Below are 24,057 nucleotides of genomic sequence, written 5' to 3' on the forward strand. Positions count from 1 at the left end.
TCCAATTACCGAAATATAGTATTTTTTTCAACAGATGTTTACTGAAAATGCATGTTCGGCAGTTGTTTACCGAAAGTTGAACATATTTTCGACATGTAGTTACCGAAATATAATCTTGTTTTCAACAGCAATTTACCGAAATGTTATTTATGATTTTCAACAATCATTTACCGAAATTTAATGGGCTACGAGAGTAAATAGAGGGCTGCGAATAGCAGCGCCCAAAAATAAGTGTGAATATCAAAAAATAGAATGTTATTATTTTTTAGAATAAATCACATAGTTAGTCCTTGAAGTTTCATACTTCAACAAATCTCATCGTTCAATTTCAATACAACATTAAAATATAATAATGCACCATCTGAGCCCCACGTAAGGTGTTTCTTTTATTTTATTTTTTATTTTATCAAAATCGTCTATCTTTTACATAATATTAATTAGGTCATTCGTATCAAGAATGAAGTTGATGGCTTATAGCTAGATACTTAATTGGATGAAAAATATCATTCTATTATTCAATTTGCGTGCCGATGATGGAGCTTCCTAAACTTGATTGAGACAAAAAATTACGTAGGTGACTTAATCAACAAACATAAAAAATTCAACGGATTTGATCGTCATTATTGTGTCACAGTCGCATGGCTATATTGCATTCAACTACAATAGAGGACTAGGTTTCATACCAAATATAAATTGACTGTACAATCTAAATGTCTTTAGTGAGTGTGTTTTTAAAATGATCGATCAGGACTGTTAGGATGTTAAGTTATACAATATTTAATTTGTGATATTTTAGACATGTATTTTGTTTGGGTATAATAATTATTGATTGTGCAACGATATATTTTGGTCTTGTATCTAGTATCTTTTGATCGATTTCTTTTGGTACGACACATTGTGGTAAGAAAGTGTCAATTTTTTGTGTTGTCATAACAATTGTGGTTATGTTATATAATTTGTAGTATTTTACACATGAGGGAGAGGGAGAGAAAGTTAATGAAAAGAGAACAACCTGTTACCTGCTAAGCCATTTTTTTATTTTATTAATTGGTTTAATAAATGGGTGGTCTGGATTATTTACTTTGAAATCCAAGGGTTTAAAATCATGATGCGTACGGTACACCCCTTAATAAGGGGTGTGTACCATAGGACTACCCTAAATTGTATACTCTAATAAAATATTATTCAAAAATCAATCGAGTCCATCCACAAATCCATTCAGCTCAAACCCAAAAACGGCAGGGTTCCATCTAAGAACGCATATTGAACACACGAGGTATACCAAAAACGATGTCGTCCGTACTTGTTAAGACTTCGCATTTCAAACCTGCGAAATCACTTGAAAACGTGAATTTGTAAATTGTGAGCCTGTTCCAGTTCATCTCTATGATCGAAACCCTTCATGTTTCAGAGATTGTCAAAAGAGTAAACCTGAAAAGAAATCCTTTGAATCGAGTACTCTTTGAATCATAATCGGAGACGATAAGTGTGATGTTTTTTTTTGCAAAAATAGACTTGGCCACATTCTATCAAATCTATTGTGTGGAACGACGGAGAGGAGCAGTTCAGAGTTTAGTAAAACGACGTCGGAAGCCGGCGTTCTTGGATCTGCAACGCGAGTTCGTCAAATTGTGATCTCGTTTTGACTGATCTCCATGATCGAAATCGTTCAAATTGTAGAGCTAGTGAAGAAGATAAACAGTGTCAAAGATCTTTTGAATCGAATTCTGAATGATGCATGATCGGAGATTATCAAAGTAAATTTATTTTTATGAAAATAGATTTGGCCACACTCTATCAAACCCATTAAATTCACTCCGACGAGGAAGGGACGTCCCCGACGGAAAAGGAAAAGGATTCCCACTCCATTGCTCAACAGGTCTGCTTCTCTCTCTCTGGTCGATTCTCCTTTGGGATGTTGCCTGATTAATTGATTTTTTGCTCAAACAAAATTCCCCCTTCGTTCGACGCCACCACTGATAACCCTGCCGCCGCCGCCTCACTTGGATATCGACGAAGGAAGGTAGATTTCAAATATGTCTAGTTCTTCCCTAATTTTCTGTTAAAATTTGAAGAAGTGAAACTGATTTGGGAATCTTCCCTAATTCTCTGTTACAGGTCAGTAACCCGTACTTACGAACACAAATAGTATGTTGTTCTTCAGTCGAAACCTCAGAAAACAACTACCTGCTTTTTACACATACACCCAAAAATGCACCTACGTAGATGTGTACATGAAATGGAAGAAAGACTCATACTTCGACTCAATCGAGTCCATCCACAAATCCATTCAGCTCAAACCCTTAATAGCTCTCAAGAACTGCATCTCCATGGCACCCGACGGGTGCGTACCCATCTGGGCCGTGTCGAAGAGAGACAAAGAGTTAGGGGTACCAGTTAAGGTTGCTAGGTTCTTGAGACAATACCCATCTGTATTTGAGGAGTATACCGGACCCGAGTACAACCTCCCGTGGTTTAGGCTGACTAGAGAAGCTGTTGAGATTGATAGAGAGGAGTGTGAGATTTATAGGGATTGTAAGGGTGATTTGTTAGGTAGGTTGAAGAAGTTGGTTTTGATGAGTGGTGAGAAGAGGTTACCAGTAAAGATAATTCAGGGGTTGCAGTGGTATTTGGGATTGCCGGATGAGTTTCTGAAAGACCCCGAAAGGAATCTTGATGGTTCTTTTCAAGTTGTGGAGATGGAAGATGGGTTGAAGGGATTGGCTGTTGAGAGTGAGATTAGGGTTCTGTCTGTAATGCAAAAGAATGGGATGAAGAGAGGTGGGTACGGTGGGGGACCGATGGAGGCAATGCCGTTTCCATTTTTTCCACCCAAGGGTTTGAGGATGAAGCAGAAGATTTCGGATTGGTTGTATGAGTTTCAGAAGCTTCCGTATGTCTCACCGTATGAGGATTATTTGGGTTTGAGTACTGATAGCGATGTTTCAGAGAAACGGGTTGTGGGTGTGCTTCATGAGTTGCTTAGTCTCTTTGTTGAGCATTCTGCTGAGAGGAAGAAGCTTCTGTGCCTTAGGAAGTATCTTGGACTGCCACAGAAAGTTCACAAGGCATTTGAGCGGCATCCCCACATGTTTTATCTGTCTTTGAGGAACAAGACTTGCACGGCTATATTGAAAGAAGCTTACTGTGATAAGTCATTTACAGAGGCTCATCCTCTGTCAACGGTAAGGAAGAAGTACATCAATCTAATGATGCAATCGGAGGTTATTTTGAAACGGAGGAGGATGAATAATCGCCCTGTCGATAGTCAAAATGAGCGCCCAAAATTAGACCTGGATTACGTAGAAGAGGACAGAACAGAAATAGTATAATCTTGTTCTTAACTGACCTCTTGTTTTGAATGGAATCTGAAACCATACTATAGCTTATAAAACCGGGAGGTTAAGAGGTTGGCAAGTGGGAATAGTCGGATGGAACTCAGATCAAGGCATATCGACTAACATCCGATTGCTTGATTGATCAAAGCCAAAGATTCAAGTCAGTTTGATTTTTCATCAAATGAAGTGAATATACGAAGGTTTAGCACATCATGTTCTCCTTTCAGCAAATATACGCTTGTGTTGGTATACATGCATGTGTGTATATACATGAATGGATGGATGGACTATCATCCATAGTATGCAGTGATATTTATTTTGCAGCATCCGTCAGATTTTGATCACCAAAGCAAACATGGTAACAGAAGTTAAAACCACAATTTACCTTCTCAGACTAAGGGTAGTCCCTTGCTTTCGCATTAAGGTACATTTTAAGGGCACAATAACCCCGTATCATTTGAATGGATTTTAACTCCAAAGAGTTGGATGGAGGATAACAGATCCGATGAATGTGAGGAATGCAAGTAACTGTTACAATTCGAGTAACGACTGATTCTTAGTTTCAGTTGGATGAAAGTAGGGAGAGTCCAGGAATTGGAGCCCTTCGGCTTTATGATTTTATGTTACGGTTCACTCTTTTAACTCATGCAGCATTTCCCTTTATCAGAAAAGCTATGTTTCACAAGATCTTGCTATGTCAAATTTTACTGCAACTTCGTGGATTCCTGTTGCAGCAGACGCATCTTTTCCTTTTTGTGATACTGGTTGGAAGCCATTGAGCTTGTGTAGCCTGTGTAGGAATGGATTTACTGCTGCATAATTCTTGCCATTAGCTAGTGCTTCATCTAGGTTATGTATTTCGTATTTCCGTCTCCAGCTTTCTTGGGGCTGTATATTGACTTGTTGCTGTGGTATTCTTTTGTTTTTTTGGTTTGATGGTGAGAGCCTGAGAGGTGTCCGGCCAGCTTCCACGCACCTCAAATAATCTCCTCCCCGGGCCAGTCAAAGACAGGTAAACCACACCTGGACAAAGATACTAGGGAATTCACAAGAAATACTTCCTTGTGGCTTGACCCCAAGAGTCAAATTATGCGGGCAGTAGTAATGTTAATTGAGTTCTTTCTTGTGCCAAAAAAAAAAAACGCTAAAAGAAAAGAAAACTTAGTGCCAATGTAGGCAAGGCAATCCAAAACTGTGAAGCTATGTTTTTCAGACTCTTCAAGCTAAATGCATTTCAATTATTGGCAGATCATGGAGTTGATAGATTGGAAAGTTCTGGCAGAAGTGAGACATCCGACGCCAAACAGCCGGCTGCTGGTCCTCTCAAAACCCATCTCAAGGCAAAAATAAGAGCACCATAAAGTGAAGAAACAAATTGCGAACTTTCACTGACCAGAGCGAAAATGTGCTTACTTGCTGAATTGCAAGAGTGTATAGCTTAATGCCCATTCTGAGTATTTGGAGTTTAGACCATACAGGGATTAGGTTATACAAGAGGTACAGAATCCGAAAATTTCGGGATCCTGAAAAAGTTTTCCCAAAAATGTCCGGAAAAGAGAAAGGAAAGGTTTAGATTCACTCTGATGTTTAGGAAAGAGAAATGAATCTGCCAATATCAAAGTGAATTTGAACCATTCATTTCTCTTTCGTGGACATTTTCGGAAAAACTTTCCTGTACCCTAGCAAATTGCTCAGCTGGCTCCAAGCTTTCAGTCCTCATCTAGCCTATGCATCGAGAACAAACTTACCACTTTGGATTTCATGGACTCTCCACCCTCCTTCTAGGTTCCGACACCGCCGTTGTATTTTTTGTTTTGTTTTTTTTGGTATATTTTAGTAGTTTTTCTTGTATTTTCGGACCGATGGAGTTCCAATTCACTTTGTTTTTATATTCTATATAAATGGGATTATCTTGTTTGTCAAAAAAAAAAAAAAAACCCAGAAAATCAAATGCACTGCCTCCAAAATGAAATACAGAACCTGAGCATGATACATACCCTCGATCTCCAGAAGTAAGAAATGAACTAATGCTAAAATCCAAACCACATCCGTTATGCCAGAACTCAACAGAGCTTGTCTAATTGTCCATGGCAGCTCAAACAAAACCATTACATAAACATAAGAATTTGCAACCTGTCATTGTGCATGGGGGCATTTAACACAACACTGTTCCAACGTCTAAATGGGCATGGGATACATAACAATAAATTGGAAAAGGAGCGACATAGTACCACCAAGTACAAACCAAACAAAATTAAGGTCACATTGAGACCATCCAAGAACATTTTTGGTGTGTGAAGTGTCAGGGCTAGGTTGACATCCTTAGACTGTTGGCAATGATGGAACAAGGCTTTCGTCCACTAGAACGGGCATGGAAGGTGCCAAGCCAAGTTCAAGTTCCAAACATTGTTGGCTTCATCCCATGAACCAAATTTCTGGAAATTTATGTGTAACATCCACACGAAACTTCGCTCCGTATATAACACAGTCAGGCCCCAATTCCAATGTCCTGATAGACACAAGCAAGCAACCTAGTCAAAAGAAATAATGATTAATTAGTATACTTTATTACTCATTAATGTCATGCTGAAAACGTAATCCAGTTCAGTTCTTGATAAATCATGTCCAAAAATAATTTAAGCAACAATAACTATGTAGTCAAATAATCAAGAAAGGCTTCATCATGATTTACCGTGAGATCCAGTCCATAAAGAGCAGCCACAGCACCCTCCCATTGAATGGTCAGTAACCCATAATATCAATGCAATACAATTGCTTCACTCTTTTAACAGCATTCACAGTACAAGGGCGAACAGATGTGTTGTATGCAAAATAAAATCCATGGTGCACCTGAAATAAGACAACGGGTTTAAAAAGCGCACTAGCTCTGAAACCCTCCCTCCTTCCCTCTCCCCCCTTTTAATACTTACTATTTACAAATGCACTCAAACGCACTTCATTGCACCATGCACCATTGAATCAGGCATGCCAGGGTAGTTTAAGTCAAGCTGCTTCCAGTACAGGCCTTCAATCGAATTCTGGATGCTGTACAAGTGGTTATTCAGTAGGCCTACGGAAAATGATACCATAGCTAGGCTTAGAAAATGATAGGACATGCATTGCGGATAAAATTCTTCACATGTCATAAGAGTTTGAGGAAGACGACAGAAAATAGAATACAGACAAACTGTTATCCTCTCCTTCCAATAAAGACGGACCTGAACGAGAGGAACCTTTGAACCCCATAACAGTTAAATGTTAGGACTTAGGAGGCAATTTTACAACCGAATAACCGGCCAATGTCTTTGCAAGCCTTACAAAAAGACCTTCGCAATGTGATTCCTAAGATCATCACTGAATTGAAATGTAGCTATGGACATTTGCAAGGGACACAAATAGAAATATACATGCAATGATTGAGGATAAATTGCTCATACATGTTTATAACAAACCAGCTGATGCAGAACCACGATTCTCCTCGTATACTTGTTTCTAAAAGTCCCTTCTTCCTCTACTTCATGGGATATGGTGAAAGCTCCACATGTGAATCATTTTTAGAAGGGTCAAAGGGAAGCAACATAAAAATATGGTCACTCCTCTTTACAAGTATCCATCTTGCGCCAGATGCACATCTTGCAATAAGCTCAACCAGTGGATCAATACTAGAGCATCAACACATAAGTTCTCTCTGTCAGAATTCCTCACCTGTACTTAGAATTTCAACATGATGGCAGTCTTCTGTAGTAAACTTTTCCTATCAAATTTCATTTTTCATAACTTAAAGTCCTACTTAATGCAACATTGAATGGAGCATAGGTGTTAAGTTATGGGTTTATATGTAATTAGCTATAGTTTACATTTAATCTCTTATGTAAGTAGATTAGAAGATAAGGGTCTAATGTGTAATTATTGATTACAGTTGTATAAGTATAACGTAATGAGAAATAAACCTAATTACTCTGGGTTTTCCAATTCTATCGTAATCTTTCATGGTATCAAAGCATCGACGTACCTAGGGCGTCCGTGGGTCATCATCGTCCGTTGGTGGGTTGCACACAAGAAGCCAACGTTGGACTTCTACCAACGTCAAACTTCATCCGGTCATCTTCCTGAAGTCGTGGACCAGGAGTTTTTTTTTTCACCCACGGCAATGGCAATATCGATCGATCTTTCTATTGCTGATCCTTTAGGTCGATTAAATCATATCCTCTGACAGACTTGTCTCCAATCTCGACTACAGCCTTCAATCTTGAGCAACGACAGCCTCCAATCTCGAGCCTATCTCTGCCGTTTGCCTTTGAAATTGACTGGGTCAGATCAGCTGAGCTATTTCGGCGCTCGCAAGTCCTTGTTCTGTCCACTTTGATACTCGAAGGTTCTCGGTTTGCAGTTTCTGTTTGATTGAACGAAACCCAATCTGTTCCGGCTTGTTTTTCAGATCTCATTTAGCCTTTTTTAACACTGTTTCAGCAGTCATACAGTGGTAAGTGCTCTAATCTGTCTCTGGGAGGTCGAATTTGTGTTTGTTTACGCTTGCTTTCGGCTGGGTCACACCTATTTACTGTGATTTGTGTTGCTTTAAGGCTGTGTACTGCTGGGTTAATTGAATATTGTGTATTTGGGGTTGTTGTTCTACTATTAAGATGTCAGAGGGTAAAAACAAGACTTCCGCTAGTACAAAGGATGAGTTGAATCATGTAGGGACTTTGGAAAACTATCCTCTGGATATTTGTCATATTAAATTGGATGGTACCAATTATTTGATTTGGTCTCGCACTTTTACTTTAGCTATTGAGGCCAAAGGGATGTCAGAGTTCATTGAGAGCCCTGTTACTCCACCTGTTGAGACTGTTGAACTTAAGAAGTTTAAATCTCAGAAATCATTGGTCATGACCTGGTTATTTAACTCCATGAGAGCTGATATTCGCCATACTTTCCTGCTTCTTAATACTCCGTATCAAATTTGGACAACTGCAACCCAAACCTATTCGCAACAAGGTAATGATGCACAGTGTTTTGAGTTGAGGAAAAGACTCCGTACATTGGAACAAAATCATCGCTCCGTCGCTGTATACTTTGCTGACCTGAGTGGAGCTTGGGGGGAATTTGATTATTATCAGGGCTTTCAGGCTGTTTGTGATGTGGATGCTGCTAATTGGCTAAAAAGGATGGAGAAAGAGCGTGTTTATGACTTTCTTGCTGGTCTTGATTTGGAACTTGATCCAATTAGAGTGCAGGTGTTGAGTCGTGTTCCGTTTCCATCATTGGGAGAGGCCTATTCTATTGTTCAGCAGGAGGAGAGTAGGAGGGGTGCTATGTTGCACCCTCCTATTTCTGATCGTTCTGCCCTGGTTGCTACTCCTCAGGTTCATTTTGGTTCCGATAGTGGGCCTATTCTCCAGGGTGGCAAGTCGCAGTCTGGCATTCGCAACGGGCCTCCTGATCGTGCGTCACTCCAGTGCGATTATTGCCACAACACTGGTCATACCAGAGATTTTTGTTGGAAGCTACATGGGAAGCCTTCTCGTGGGCGAGGAGGTGGATGCGGTAACTATGGTCGTGGTCCGATGCGTTCTCGGGCCCAGGCCCATGTTTCGGAATCTACAGTTGGCACCTTGCCTGATTCTGGGATTCCGGGGTCATTTGATCAAGTTGGTGGTTTCTCTCACGGGGAGATACAAACTCTCAGGCGCCTTATGGCACAGGCTGATTCTCCATCTACTATAGCTTCCTCTTCCACAGCAGCTCCTACTTCATCCTATTTTGCTCACACAGGTATTCCGGCTAGTGCATTTACTGCCTCTTCTGCTATTCCTTGGATTATAGATTCTGGTGCCTCAGATCATATGACTGGGTGTTCCTCTGTATTTGATTCTTACTCTACTTGTTCTGGTAAGGATAAGGTCCGAATAGCAGATGGGTCATTCTCTGCTATCTCAGGGAAGGGTTCCGTTCGTTATTCTCCCTCTATTTCTCTCTCTTCAGTTTTACATATTCCCAACTTTGCCACTAATCTTATGTCTGTTAGTAGCCTTACTCGTTCTCCAAATTGTTCCGTGACCTTTTTTCCTACTCATTGTGTCTTTCAGGAACTGGATACGGGGACGGTGATTGGCAGTGGTAAATCACATGGTGGCCTTTATTTTTTGGAGTCTGCACCTCATCCACCCATGTCATGTGGTCTTGCTCTACAAGCAGATACGGGTCCAGCTCTTACTATGTTACATCAGTGGCACCGTAGATTGGGTCATCCCTCCTTTAGAATTTTAGAGAAACTTTTTCCTAATTTAATAAAGCATTGTTCTAGGAGTCAGTTTTTTTGTGAAGCCTGTGAGTTTGGAAAACATAAACATTCATCTTATGCACCTATTAATAAACGGAGTGCGTCTCCTTTTACAATTATCCATTCTGATGTTTGGGGTCCTTCCCCTGTTACCTCTCTTAAAGGTTTTCGATGGTTTGTCACTTTTATTGACTGTTATTCTCGTGTTACTTGGGTGTATTTACTTAAGTCAAAAAGTGACGTCTTTTCTTGTTTTAAATCTTTTTATGCCATGGTACGCACTCAATTTGATACGAATATTAAAATTCTCCATAGTGACAATGGAACTGAGTATATAGATAGGAATTTTAGGGCATTCCTAGAAGAAAATGGCATTCTTTATCAGACGACTTGTGTTGACACTCCACAACAAAATGGAGTTGCTGAACGCAAGAATTGTCATCTTGCTGAGGTAGCTCGCTCTCTTTTATTCACCATGAATGTTCCTAAATGTTTTTGGGGAGAGGCGATTTTGACTGCTACTTATCTTATCAACCGTATGCCATCTAGTGTTCTTCAGTTCAAAACTCCTATCGAGTGTCTTCCTCACAGTTCTCGTGTCACCACTCTCCCACCGCGGGTGTTTGGTTGTGTGTGTTTTGTTCATGTCCCTCATCCCTCTGGAGGCAAGTTAGGTCCTAAAGCACATAAATGTGTCTTTATTGGGTACTCTCCTACCCAGAAAGGCTATAAATGTTATGATCCTCGCTCTAGAAAGTTTTATGTCTCTATGGATGTTACTTTTTGGGAAACAGTGTCTTTTTACTCTCCCTCCACTCCATCTCTTCAGGGGGAGCATCGGCAGGAAGAGATGAGGGAGGAAGAGATGTTTACCTCATTTTATAATCATGGTGAGGGGGAGATGAAACAAGTTAGAGAGGAATCAATATCTGCTGAAGGAGCAACTCATGACGTTGGTGACAATATTGAGGAACTACCACAATGGCTGAAAGGGTCTAACTTAAAGACCTACATTAGACAGAAGAAAGGAAAGTCCTCATGTGTAATACCACCTTGTCAATTACAATCCCCTGCTCCAGTTCCGGATTCCTCAGCTGACTTATCTGGTAATGAATCTTCTCCTATTGAACCTCCCTATATTGAGTCTGATAATCTTCCTATTGCTCTTCGGAAAGGTGTTAGGTCATGTACTCAACATCCCATCTCTCAATTTGTCTCTTATGATCGTTTATCTCCTTCGTACCATGCATTTGTTTCGTCTCTTTCTTCTATATGTATTCCACAGAATTGGCAGGATGCACTCATAATACCTAAGTGGAAAGGAGCTATGGTAGAAGAGATGACAGCTTTGAAAAAGAATGGCACTTGGGAGCTAGTATCACTTCCAGGAGGAAAGAAATCAGTAGGATGCAAGTGGGTTTTCACTGTTAAGCAGAATGCTGATGGTACAGTTGAGAGATACAAGGCGAGACTTGTTGCCAAGGGTTTTACTCAAACCTATGGTATTGACTATGAGGAGACGTTTGCACCAGTAGCAAAGATGAACACTGTACGAGCTCTGCTTTCTTGTGCTGCCAATTTGAACTGGCCCCTTCACCAGTTTGATGTGAAAAATGCATTCCTCCATGGTGAGTTAGAAGAGGAGGTATATATGGACGTACCACCAGGTTTTTCTTCCTTTGAGGCTGAAGGGAAGGTGTGTAGATTGAAGAAGGCCTTATATGGGCTGAAGCAATCACCGAGAGCATGGTTTGGCAGGTTTTCCAAAGCTATGTTAAGGTTTGGATACAAACAGAGCCATGCAGATCATACTATGTTCATCAAGGGAGGCGCTAGTAGGATTGCTGTCCTTATTGTATATGTTGATGATATAATAATGACAGGAAATGATGTGAATGAAATTCTTAATCTCAAATCTAGTCTGGCTCAAGAATTCGAGATTAAGGATTTGGGATCACTAAGATACTTTCTTGGCATGGAAGTGGCAAGGTCTGATAGAGGTATTTTTATCTCCCAACGGAAGTATATACTTGATCTTTTGGAAGAAACAGGTATGTTGGGTTGTAGACCTGCAAATTCTCCTATTGAGGCGAATCATCATCTTAGTGGCAATGTGGGGGAGTGCACTGACAAGGAGAGATATCAGCGACTTGTGGGTCGACTGATATACTTAGCTCACACTCGACCGGATGTTACTTATGCAGTGAGCGTTGTTAGTCAGTTTATGCATGATCCTCGTGCTTCGCATCTGGATGCAGTTTATCGTATCTTGAGGTACCTCAAATCAGCTCCAGGGAAGGGAATTTTGTTCTCTAACCATGGTCACCTGCGATTGGAGACATTTACTGATGCTGACTAGGTTGGTTCTGTGGATGATAGACGCTCTACTTCTGGCTACTGTACTTTCATTGGGGGAAATTTGGTTACTTGGCGAAGTAAGAAGCAATCAGTGGTCGCCAGGTCTAGTGCAGAAGCTGAGTATAGAGCTATGGCTCATGGCGTTTGTGAGCTCTTGTGGCTCCAAACCTTGTTACGTGATTTGGGAATTAATGATAATGGTCCTATGAAACTCTACTGTGACAATAAAGCTGCCATCAACATTGCTCATAATCCTGTTCAACATGACAGAACGAAGCATATAGAGATTGACAGGCACTTCATCAAGGAGAAGCTAAGTGCGGGTTTGATATGTATGCCTTTTGTGAGATCTGAAGATCAACTAGCTGACATATTCACAAAAGGACTTGGTAGTAAGAGTTTTCACCCTATTGTGTTCAAGTTGGGCTTGATTGATATCTTTGCACCAACTTGAGGGGAGTGTTAAGTTATGGGTTTATATGTAATTAGCTGTAGTTTACATTTAATCTCTTATGTAAGTAGATTAGAAGATAAGGGTCTAATGTGTAATTATTGATTACAGTTGTATAAGTATAACGTAATGAGAAATAAACCTAATTACTCTGGGTTTTCCAATTCTATCGTAATCTTTCAATAGGGAAGCCTCATAAACTGAAATCGTGTCCCAGGCAATTTCTCGAATTGGGGGTTGGAGGTGGTGGCTCGAGGATATAAGCTAACTCTGAGTGCTCTCGTATTCTTTGAAATGGCTTGATCCATATGTGAACTCTTCCTCTCCAAAATGAATATAGGAAACACATCTTAAGGGAAAAGTCAACGATGTTTCTTCCTTATCAACTATTTTCATAGTCCTGCTGCTCCTTTTAAAAATCACAAGCTACACTACTCTATGGAACCCAAATCAGTGTGGTGGGGCCTCAATTTTAAAGTAAACAATTACTTGAACACTATATGAAATAGGCACAAGCTAATCGCTCTCTATAAGCTGAATGCCAGTTTATTACAAAAGAAACGTTAAATTACTTGTCAATGGGATCCTATCAGTTGGCCTGAAAGCCAATCGTTGAGAAACTTTATCATTTAATTCATAAAAGGACAATGGTATAGATTATCATGCTAAACTAGATGTATTATCAGGGACGGAACCAGGATTTTACCCTAGCAGTGGTGAAATGCATACTAAAAAAAATAAAAAGATCCATTACAATATTAATAGTCATCGACTCTAGTAAATGATATTTTTCATTGGCACAAGGAGTACGAAAAAAGACTAACTTTTAACTTTTTAGGTTAAGTTGTTTCAGGGTTAAAGTGTGAAGTTTTTTTTTCCCTTAATTACATCTCATCCTTTAAATTATTTCACTTTGGCCCATTGAATTTAGTTTTGGAATACTTTTTTTGGGTCTCCTTTCTTGAAAAAAAAATAGAAGAGTTAGGACTAGTATATAACAAAAAAAATATGAAAAAAAAATCTAGCGGTGGCGAGACTATATATAAGTTGGGGATAAATTTTTGTATACATATAATAATTACAATTTCTAAAATTCTTGTCATGGCGGCCGCCGCCACTAGACCCCCCAGTTCCATCCTTGTGTATTAACTGCATGAACTAAAGTTGAGAAGTCCATCGAACTAAAGTTGAAAAAGCATGCTTTTAAGTGTTAAGAGTATGAGTTGTGTACGTCTCCCATTAAAGGTTCCCAGAAATTGCTTTACTAAAACTGCAATAGTAATTTGGATGAACTAGCACATGTTATTCTTGGACAATTAGGAGGGTGGTTACTCTCGAGTCACTTGTGTACCGACACTAAAAAATGTGTGGATGCGTGTTATAGTGCATGCTAGAGATATACTCTTAAACTAACGGTTATGCGATTAGTGGGTTGTCAATAAAATAAGAAAAAAATAAAACAAAAGAAAAAAATAACAATATCTGATAAACTTTTCAAGACACTTTAATACATAAAACTGTATTTTTTTTGTCCTCCTCCTGCCAGCCTGTTATTAGCATTTTCCTTCAACTAAATAAGATTCTATGAGGCTGGTCCCCCTCCTACTGTCCAGACCATTATTATAAACAAAGCTGGTTACATTCGAGGTTGCAATACATTTATACATGAAACAACAATGTGTGGGTATGCAGATCAAAATGAAATAGTGCTGAAATACAAATAGAAAGCAGAATGTTAGTGAAAATACATACCTGCCACAAAGGCAATGGTTGATACAAGGGGAAAACTGCCACCATTATAAGTTGTGATTATTCAGGCCATGCTTTGCAAACATTATCAACTGGTTCAACCTATTCAGCAATTGAATGCCTTCGTTGGACTAGATTCTAATTGGTAGGTTGGCATCCTTTGTATGGCCATCTCCCTTTATACAGAAAGCAAGGACTGAGGCTTTTCTGAAATCAAAGCATGTCAGTTCTATAGAGAACCACGCTAAGTAACAAGAATGAATTTGGCTCGAAGTACGCCATAGCAATTCCTGAACAGGCCCTCAGTTTCAAGGTCAGTAACGGACAAGCCATTATGGGGCATCAGTTCTCAGTTAATAACGCACACAATTATTTGTCCCTTTCGCACCACACTTGATAAAGGTCAAATGCCCTGTCAAGATCTCTCCACTTGCAGTACTTTTTCATGAGTATTAGAAATGGTACATGATCAACGGGTATACCAGACCTCTGCACAATGGCAAAAAGTTTTTCTGCCTCCATTAATTTACCCTTCAAACTATAGCCTTTGATGAGTTCCGTATAAGTTATGATATCTGGATTATAACCTCGCCTCAATATTTCATCATGTAACTGGAGTGCAGAACGAATGTCTCCAATGCCACAAGCAGCACCAACCAACAGGTTATACGTAACCAAATCAGGGAAAAGACCATTTAAGATCATTTCCTTCTTTAGAGAATAAGCTTCAGCAATTTTGCCTCCTTTTATGTGTGCATGAATCAATATATTGTAAGTAAATATGTTTGGCAAGACACCAAATTTCACCATTTGATCTCTAATGGAGAGAGCTTTTTTTGTATCTCCAGTTCTCCCGTAGCCATCAATTATGGCATTCCAAATGACAGGCTCGGGTACTATTGAACTCTCTAACATGGAAAGAAGAAATTCACTAGCCTTCATTACATCCCCCTGAACACAGAGGCCTGTAATGAGCATTTTGTATGAGATTTGATCTGGAAAAACCCCCAATCTTGACATAACACTGTGGATATAGCAAGCCTCATCAGTCTTTCCTTCCTTACAAAGCGCACTTATGAGAGTATTGTAAGTGAAAACATCAGGGAGAAAACCACTTTTAAGCATTTCAGATAAGTACTGATATGCAACTGTCACATCTTGACTCAAACAAGATCCATGAATAACCACATTATAAGCAGTAACATCCATTTGGGAGCCCCTCCGGATCATATCATTCCACAAGACGAGAGCTTGCATCGTATCTCCACTCTTAAAGTAACCATCCATGAGTATGGTTGAAGTGATTAAATTTGATCTTTCCTTGTCAAAACAATTATCAACTAATATCTCTTCAAGAAGTTTCACAGCATCCTCCAATAGCCCTTTCTTGCAAAGTGCATGGACTAGAACGTTACAGGTAACTCTATTTGGCAAAACACCTCTATTCCCCATCGTAGAGAAAAGATCGAGGGCTCTATCCACATTATCCACAAGGCAATAGCCCTTCATTAAAGTGTTATACGTAGCACAGGTGGGACTGGGACCCCAATATAACATCTCACTAACAAGCCAATCCGCTTTCTTCAATTCACCAGCTTTGCAAAGAGCATTTACAATATAATTGTGTGTAATAATATCTGGAACTAGATCATTATGAATCATCTTGTTCTTAAGCCATATGGCTGCTCCCAGCTTACCTTCCAAACACAAAGTCCTAATAATTGTTACATGCTGCGTGTAATTGGCTTCCAATGAGCAAAAACTTGAACCCATGTGTCCCCATGATATGCATTCCCTACATGGTTGGCATTCACTTATATCAAAACGAACTCTATTTAGTTCAGAGAAACTTATTGTATAGGAATTAAATCACTTCCATACAATATATATGCAAAACATAATCTAAACCAAATGATAAAGACCTCTTAGTATCACTCATCCAGACAAATGAGAACCATTTCCTGTTTTCTTATCTTTTTCATTTAAGATAACAACCAAATTCTGAAAAAGAACCTGGCTCCAAAAGAAAAAGCATGTGAGTACAATGAAAATCTAGTACACAGCTCCAGAAACTATAGAACTTCAAGGAGTGAAAGAATGGCATGATAGCACTCTTTGAGAAATTTTATTAACACAGTTGCCACAAATTAGCTTTCAATTGAATAACATAGCGTGCCCAAGCTAAGCAATGATCCATGGACGCTTGAGCAAGTTCAAACAACCTTAGTAATGGAGACACATTTTTTAAACTTTCATTCAAAAGATATTGCTGCTTCAAGTTCAACTGAGAATCAATGCAGATGGAAATATGAAAGTTCAATTGAGTAACAATAGCATCTAATTTAATGGAAATGAAGAGTTTAATCTACAATTTTCCATTGAGCCACTTCACATGATCTAAGATCAAAAGTCTAACCTCATCGTCTTCAAACGCTCCAAACTATCTTTCAACAATGCGTCCAAGACATTGAAAACTGGCTGTGACTCTCTTTCATTGTTGCAACCCTTTCTTCGCGAGAACCAATTTTTAGTCCTTAGCTGGCATTGATCACCAACGGTCTCAATCATAGCTTGAAGCGCACAAGGCAGTACTCCATTATGCTCGGAAATCCTACACACATTCTCAAATGCAGGTTGTGGTCCCAACTACTAAATATTGAATTTGAAAACATAAAAGGTGAAGAAACAAGTACCCACCAAACTACACAAACACATACATTTTGGTTGTAAATAGACAAAGGACAAAACCAAGATTTTTTTCCGACGGAGTCAAAACTTAGGACTCATAAGGCCACCTTTAATGTCTGTCATAACTAAATTGTACACAAAAATAAAATGTGATAAAACTTGTTAAACTTGAATCTTATTCACCGGGACCAACAATTTTATTGTCTGATTTTAACAACATTTTCTGTGTTTTCCATATGAATACATTTTTCAAACGTTTCATGATCTTTACGTGTGGGTCTCTAGATTTATTATTGAAACTTTAAAAATCATGAAAAACAGCAAAACTCAAACACAAGGAAGCTATAATATTACGGGCAATGCTGCTGAACAAACTAACAACTTCAACAAATTACTTCTCCTAAGCCTATTATACCCACTGAGAGCAGTAATGGTACCATGAAATTTGCATAAATAAGATTGAATTTGAAAACCAAAAAAAAACCCATAAAAGATGAAGAAACTTACAAGCACCTGCCAAACTACATACGCACATACATTTTGTATGTAATAAAGCATACAAATAGGCAGGGCAAAACCAGGATTTTTTTCCTCCCAATGGCGTCAAAACTTAGAACGCATAAGGTCCACCTTCGAATGTCAATAATAATTGAGTAAGGCCAGACAGAAAGAAAAAAAAAACATCATTCAATGCATTTTTTACACTTTCCAATACACTTTCAAACACTTTTCACATATTCTGATACTTTTTAACCGTTGCCAACAGCCCAGTGGGCTGTTTTTAGCATTTTTCATAATAATCAAAATTTCCAATTTCGTAAATCAGCTACCAAATTATAAGTAGAAGCAGTGAAAATATAATAGTATCTAAGGTTGTGGTACCTTTGATCGACAAGGTCAAAATTGGGTTTTCTGCAGATAACGTCACCAATCCGGACTACAAAGTCCTTGATGAAGTCTAGGGTTTGGCTGCCGCCGTTGACAAGCCGAAGAACAATGTGGGATTCTTCACTTGCTATTAGGAGCTGAAAATCCACAAATATCAGTGCCAAGTAAACACTATATTTGCTTACACATGTATGAATCCATACATGTATCTATATCTATATGCGCACGCTTATATCTATATATTTTGTATTGTGTGTGTGTGTGAGAGAGAGAGAGAGAGAGAGAGAGAGAGTACCGTTTGCATTTTGGGCCCTGGGCTACGAATCTGAGCCAACGACTGAATGACGTGATGGCGTGAGTTTCCGGCCAGGGATATGCCGTCCGACGCGTTGAAGCGGCGGATAGAGATGCAGGAGAGAGAGAGAGAGAGCGATGTTTTGCGGTTGATGAGAGAGGGGTATTTTAGGGGACCAGGCTTCGGCCCAATCTTTCAGTTTGAATCAGTTTTGGACGATTCTCTGCAGCCAGATGTACTACATTATTAGCAGCCGGGACTAATTTTTTTGCAGTAAGGAGTAATTCTTCGCGGTAATTTCTAATTCGTTGTGGGCAAAAGTAATTCTTCGCAGTCAGGGCCTGTTTGGATGCCACGATAGAAGGGTGTATTGTAATATACACCCTTCTAATACGTGGGCCCTCTTCTATGGCGTGCTTTGGCAAGCCAAAAACAGGGGGATATCTTAATACCCCCTCCTCCATAATCCCCCCTAATACGCCCTAAGGGGGGCTTACACATGGCTAGGGTGAGAGCCGGCTATGTGTAATCCCCCCTTATAATACCCCCTCTTTCTTCCATTCAACTACAAAACAACCTTATCCCTCCATTTTATACCTCATCCAAATCAAGTATTATTTAATCCTCCCGTCACATCAATGTGGACCCACCCTTCTTACATAATACCCCTTACTATCCAATCCTCCCTTCATACATAATACCTCTAAACCTAATACCTCATCCAAACGAGCCCTGAGGTATAATTTTTTGCAGCCAAGAGTAATTCTTCACGGTCAAGTATAATTTTTTGCGGCTAAGAGTAATTTTTTGCGGCCAGGAGTAATTTTTTGCGGCTAAGAATTATTCTTCGCGACTAAGTAATTCTTTGCGGTTAATAGTAATTTTTCACGACCTGGTGTAATTTTTGACAACCAAGAGTAATTTTTTGCGACTAAGAGTAATTATTTACAACCAGGTGTAATTATTGGCAGCCAAGAGTAATTATTGCGGCTAAGAGTAATTTCTTGCGGTTATGAGTAATTCTTCGCGGCCAGGTGTAAATCTTTGAGGCAAAGAGTAAATTTTTGCGGCCAATATAATTCTTGGCAGCTAGGAGTAATTATTCGCGGCCAAAAAATATGGGCCCATAATAGTGATCTAATTATAGCTTTTTCCAAAGAAGTGTGTTCTTATTAAAAATCAACTTACTCGGAAAATTTGCATGAACATGTCTTAGAGTATAGCTCATACGAGCGCGGCAGTACTCGTGCTATGCACGGGAAGCATGAAAAAAAAAAAAAAAAAGCTATGTTTATTGACATTTTATCTCTCATTGATGTACGATTTGACATTAATGTGAAAATTTGTGTCGAAATAGAGAGTTAAATCTGAGGAAAGTTGAAAGGGGAAGTTTGAAAAGAAAATTTTGTTTTTTTTTCTGAAGTGGAAAACCAATAGAGGGAGAGAGCTATTAGTGGCTTTGATGAAATTTTTGTAAAATTTTTTAACTTTCTCAGAAGAAGAAGAGTGTGTCATGTGTCATACACGTGCTTAATATATGATATAGATAGATAGGTAGAGATTCGTGAATGACAAAGTTGAAGGTTAAACTTTACAAATCACATTTGCCGTCCACTGTGTCTTTCACAAATATGAATCATCGGAACCATTATCGATGTCTAATCGAGTCAAGCTTTTCTTTTCAAGATCACATATTCTCTGCAAGGGCTAAATATTACTAACAATTCTGCTTCCCGAGTCCACCTTGGTTCAAAACCAAACCAAACAAAAGGATTGGATGACTGAACAATTCAGGAAAATGATAGTACATGAGTAGTAGGGAAAAACCACGAATTATGGTATCAGCATTCTCTGTGTGTGAAAATCAGGAAAATGAAAGGACATCTTTATCCATCCTCCTGAATGTTTGACTCATTTACCCTGGCATCTCTTTGCTTTTATTGCTTGAGATAATAAGACATGCATGAAAGGCCAGGCAAATCACAGGTATGCCAATCTCTATCGCTATAGGCAATAGCTAATGATCACCAGATCCAAATCAAAGCAAATTAAGAAACCACACATAATATACACGAAAAGGAAACCTCTCAAAGATTTTCAACACAGAACATCTCTCTTCGTATTTGCAGGAACATTCATCCTTTTCCCACCTTTTTTCCGATCGGCAAAAGGAAATATATGGAGGTTGATGAAATCAACTCCTAACAAGGCATATAGCCAAACCAAAGAAAACAGAAGCAATGAGCAAAAATCAAAATAGAAACAAAAACAGCAGCAGCAGCAAGCGAACCAAGGATGAGCTTGTAAACTTGATCAATTCCACCAGCACCAGTGACGTATCAAAGCCTCCTCAGAAGAGAGGGGGAGACTGAACCGAAGGAAAAGCCTTGAGCATAACCTTCAAAGAACATAAAGCCTTCAAGGAATATACCATTGAACCCAACTGAGACCTTCGACCAAGGAATATTGCAGCAACATCCATGACTAAAGGAATACATTGCAGAAAGAGAACAAAACCAGGCCAATCAAACCACAGCACATGAGCAGAACCAATATCAAGCCTATGAGCAAACCATGGAGCAGCAGCAGAGCAATGGGATAAGAGCAACAATACGCGATCACCAAGAATCTTCAAAGACTACAACAAAACATGATCACCAAGATTGCAACTAGGCATAGAATCGCCTCAGAAGCAGAACAGCATAGGAACAACTGAGAAGCAGCAACGGCAACACCATAAAAGCAGCAAAATAACATCACCAAATTGCTTTAGATCCATCAACTAAGCAGAACAATCAAAACGTGGAAGTCCGGGATGACCATAGAGATAAATAGAAGCCCATAAATTCCAATAGCACCAAATCCACAGCAGCATAGCCAAATCAAAACAGTTGAGAGAAAGACCAAATGCAGCATCAAGAGTACTATAATAGAACCCCATCTTCTACTGCATCAGTCAAGCCCAAGCAGCATCAAGAGAAAAAATACCCCTTCATATGCTGAGAAAGGCTAAGGCACATAACATGAATATACTAACTGGAACCAGACACCTCAGAGCTCCTTGGTAAATTTCGTAAACGATCAAATCTAGACCTTGGACGGAGGTTTCTTCTGACCACCTATGAACTCCTGCATTTTCTTGAACTGCTCCTTGGTCATTCCATCATAATATTCATGACCCCTTTCCTGAAAAACAGTAACGACAAATAATGGTGAATGATGTCATTAAGACATTAACATCCATGGCTTTCACACATACAACTGAGGAGATGTCAAAACAGAGGTCCACAATCCACTGTAATGCTATAATGAATTTTCCAAACTTGTCTTTTCCTTGCCAATTTATCTCCTCCAGCAATGCATATCAGTATTTCAGTTTAAATTGGTAGACTAGTAACTAGACGCAGGCGTATAAAACGTCAATCAATACATACTGCTGACATTAAACAATATTTTCAGTACATAATTAGCCTAGTGCCTGACAAATATACGAACCTATACTTGGTGCTTATAGCAACATAATCAAAGTTGGTCACGAGTAGTTAAATGGTCAAAAAACAACGCTATTTTTCGGTGTCTAGTTCTACGTTGACCCCATGATCACGCAAGTGTGCCACATTAAGTAAAGTTACTTCTAAGTCCCCAATCTCAAAGATAATAAGATTTTCAAGGTCGTAAAATCAGTCAACAAGAAGGAATATCATAAAGCACTTTACATATGCAATTGGTCTAAAGAAATGCCCCCAAAGGCCAAAAGGATGAAGGGACTGAAAGGAGGCAGAAGCAGATCCAAAAATGTGGGCAAAAATTGTTATATTACTAAAGAGGTTTCAGAAAAAGTAACTAAAAGAGCTAAGGGGACCTTCTAGATATATTATACCAAGCCGTGAGACTAGATTAGAATCAAAAGTCATGAAACACAAAACAGGTTATAGTTCAATCTTAAAAAAGATTGCATGAAGATTAAACAAGGTAAAACACTTGAACAAGATAAAACTCCCTTTTCTAATACGAAGGCATGATCCAGGTCCAGCTGGAGGCCATAATTACTAACTGACTTGTACCTCAACACCCAGTCCTCATAGCCTCTGCCACTTCTCGGGCTTTCTTTAGCAATTCAGTTTCCTCAACAAGACGATTCACCAAACCCCACCTGTCAGCTTGTTCTGCAGTTAAGGGCATGGCTGTCAAAGACACTTCACAAGCTCTATTGTGTCCTATAATGTGAGAAAGCCTCTGAGAAAGACCCCACGAAGGAAATATTCCAAACCTGCAAAAATCCAGAAAAAAAAGTACATTAATCTTGGTTAGATTAGAGGTACAACACCAAGAGGAGTTTCGACTTTCAACAAACAGATTTCTCTCGGCAAGATTTCCGTATAATTAAAGATAAAACGACTTCAATACACAGATCTGGGGCAGGAGAACACATTGGATAATTGATTCAAACAAACACTAAATAAGCATATAAACGATCTTTCAATGATGCTTCAGATTAAGCCATTGCTGACAACACCATAACAACAACTACTCAAAAGGATAAGACATAACTTGAACCTCATAGTTAAAAAACATTCGAAATCCTCAAAATGGATAATCTAAGGATAATACAACCATGAAGGGGCAATAACCTGATCCACCTACATTTTTTACCGTCAAAACTTCAGGAATGCACTGTGGGAATAGTTTATGGGGTAACTTTAGGAAGCAGGGGATTATACTTGATTGATTCATTACATGTCTACAACAATTAACCGTCGAACCAAGATAGGAATGGTAAATATTCTCTTTTTCTGAAACAGGAACAAATTGCTAAGCGAATCATAAGATACGGTAATGCAGACGGTGATTGGACATATGGTAGTACTACAAAACTTCTTGGGCAAGTACGAATCCCACCATAATATAAATGCCAGTATCACACGCACAAGCAAATGTGTGCATTGATACACAAGCCCAAAATATGTTCAACCTTAGCTTGTTTAGGAGAGGAGCCGATCTCAAAGGAGCTTTAATCTAACCGAACATGAGCCAATCTCAAGTAGTTTGGATTTTTCATATATCACAGGCCAGAGGAGCCCAGTAGTAGCTTATTCGAACTTGGTTTGAAATTTTAACAACCCCTTTGGATGGAGTTATTACAAGAGAAAAAATTTAGAAAGGATTTTGGTTTCTAGCCAAATCACTTATTTGGATCAACTATTTTGGTGAGAAATGGACATAAAAAGTACAAAATAAAATATTTTGATTGACTCCTCCCCTTTCTCACCCAATCTAATAAAAAATGGTGAAATTTTGTGAGAAAGAGCTCCCCTTTCTTATCTCACCTTTTCTCACCATCTAAAGGGACCGTAAAGAGCTACAAGCATATGTGCATTGATTCACTTGGAATATAACGCAAAGTTTTGTTGAATTTCGAAGCACAAGTTCCAGAGCAATGGAAACAAAATCGATTAATCAGGCAACATCCCAAAGGAAAATCGACCAAGAATACCTTTAGAGAGAGAGAGAGAAGCAGACCTGTTGAGCACTGGAGTGACAATCCTTTTTACTTTTCCGTTGGGGACGTCCCTTCGTCGTCGGAGTGAATTTAATAGGTTTGATACAATGTTACCAAATCTATTTTCATAAAAATAAATTCACTTTATAATCTCCGATCATGCATCATTTGGAATTCGATTCAAACGATCTTTATTGTTTATCTACTTCACAAGCTCTACAATTTTAACGGTTTAGATCTTAGATCATGGAGATCAGTCGAAACGAGTACACAATTTGAGGAACTCGCGTTGCAGATCCAAGAACACCCGCTTCCGACGTCGTTTTACTAAACTCTGAACAGCTCCTCCCCGTCGTTCGACACAACAGATTTGATAGAGTGTGGCCAAGTCTATTTTTCCAAAAAAAAAATCACACTTATCGTCTCTGATTAGAAGACAAAGAGTACTCGATTCAATGAATTTCTTCTCAGGTCTATGATCTTGACAATCTCTGAAATATGAAGGGT

General features: G+C 39.1%; 3 protein-coding genes and 1 long non-coding RNA gene across 15 annotated transcripts; 2 read left to right on the forward strand and 2 right to left on the reverse strand.

Moving 5' to 3' along the window:
* Positions 1-1,557: 1,557 nt before the first annotated feature.
* Positions 1,558-4,210, forward strand: LOC131322069 (protein WHAT'S THIS FACTOR 9, mitochondrial). 2 transcript variants are annotated; one of them, XM_058353197.1, is made up of 2 exons: positions 1,558-2,023; positions 2,119-4,210. In XM_058353197.1, exon 2 carries the CDS (start codon positions 2,151-2,153, stop codon positions 3,330-3,332), a length of 1,182 nt encoding a protein of 393 aa, XP_058209180.1. In that variant the 5' UTR covers positions 1,558-2,023; positions 2,119-2,150; the 3' UTR covers positions 3,333-4,210. The 2 variants fall into 2 exon arrangements, with proteins under 2 accessions (XP_058209180.1, XP_058209181.1); XM_058353198.1 differs by having other exon boundaries at positions 1,592-1,879.
* Positions 4,211-5,389: 1,179 nt separating this feature from the next.
* On the reverse strand, positions 5,390-18,266 carry LOC131322070 (pentatricopeptide repeat-containing protein At5g24830). 9 transcript variants are annotated; one of them, XM_058353206.1, is made up of 7 exons: positions 18,051-18,266; positions 17,750-17,892; positions 16,596-16,790; positions 14,183-15,974; positions 6,294-6,376; positions 6,031-6,188; positions 5,390-5,869 (listed from the first exon to the last, which is right to left on the reverse strand). In XM_058353206.1, the coding sequence occupies exons 1-4, from the start codon at positions 18,057-18,059 to the stop codon at positions 14,549-14,551; spliced, it is 1,773 nt and encodes a 590-aa protein (XP_058209189.1). In that variant the 5' UTR covers positions 18,060-18,266; the 3' UTR covers positions 5,390-5,869; positions 6,031-6,188; positions 6,294-6,376; positions 14,183-14,548. The 9 variants fall into 9 exon arrangements, with proteins under 9 accessions (XP_058209189.1, XP_058209188.1, XP_058209185.1 ...); XM_058353205.1 differs by having other exon boundaries at positions 6,304-6,383; XM_058353202.1 differs by having other exon boundaries at positions 6,294-6,383.
* LOC131322072 (uncharacterized) lies at positions 7,174-9,598 on the forward strand. The gene is made up of 2 exons (XM_058353208.1): positions 7,174-9,113; positions 9,428-9,598. Exons 1-2 carry the CDS (start codon positions 7,982-7,984, stop codon positions 9,460-9,462), a joined length of 1,167 nt encoding a protein of 388 aa, XP_058209191.1. The 5' UTR covers positions 7,174-7,981; the 3' UTR covers positions 9,463-9,598.
* Positions 18,267-20,098: 1,832 nt separating the features above from the next.
* On the reverse strand, positions 20,099-23,796 carry LOC131322073 (uncharacterized). Of its 3 annotated transcripts, none has more exons than XR_009198686.1 (3): positions 23,571-23,796; positions 22,115-22,320; positions 20,099-21,236 (listed from the first exon to the last, which is right to left on the reverse strand). It is a non-coding gene; the product is annotated as an uncharacterized LOC131322073 (long non-coding RNA). The 3 variants fall into 3 exon arrangements; XR_009198685.1 differs by having other exon boundaries at positions 23,545-23,746; XR_009198684.1 differs by lacking the exon at positions 23,571-23,796 and having other exon boundaries at positions 22,115-22,472.
* Positions 23,797-24,057: the final 261 nt, after the last annotated feature.

This window comes from Rhododendron vialii, chromosome 4a (genome assembly GCF_030253575.1).
Source record: "Rhododendron vialii isolate Sample 1 chromosome 4a, ASM3025357v1".
Classification (NCBI taxonomy): Eukaryota; Viridiplantae; Streptophyta; class Magnoliopsida; order Ericales; family Ericaceae; genus Rhododendron; species Rhododendron vialii.

What these genes read in the sequence shown, in the direction of transcription:
- LOC131322069 (XM_058353197.1), top strand. Translation starts at nt 2,151, where the DNA reads ATGTTGTTCTTCAGTCGAAACCTCAGAAAACAACTACCTGCTTTTTAC.
- LOC131322072 (XM_058353208.1), top strand. Translation starts at nt 7,982, where the DNA reads ATGTCAGAGGGTAAAAACAAGACTTCCGCTAGTACAAAGGATGAGTTG. An exon ending in ATCCTATTTTGCTCACACAG is followed by an intron (nt 9,114 to 9,427) that starts GTATTCCGGCTA and finishes TGTGTCTTTCAG; the next exon opens with GAACTGGATACGGGGACGGT.
- LOC131322070 (XM_058353207.1), bottom strand. An exon ending in TTTGACCTTGTCGATCAAAG is followed by an intron (nt 16,791 to 17,749) that starts GTACCACAACCT and finishes GAATGTGTGTAG; the next exon opens with GATTTCCGAGCATAATGGAG. An exon ending in GAGCGTTTGAAGACGATGAG is followed by an intron (nt 15,975 to 16,595) that starts GTTAGACTTTTG and finishes CCAACCATGTAG; the next exon opens with GGAATGCATATCATGGGGAC.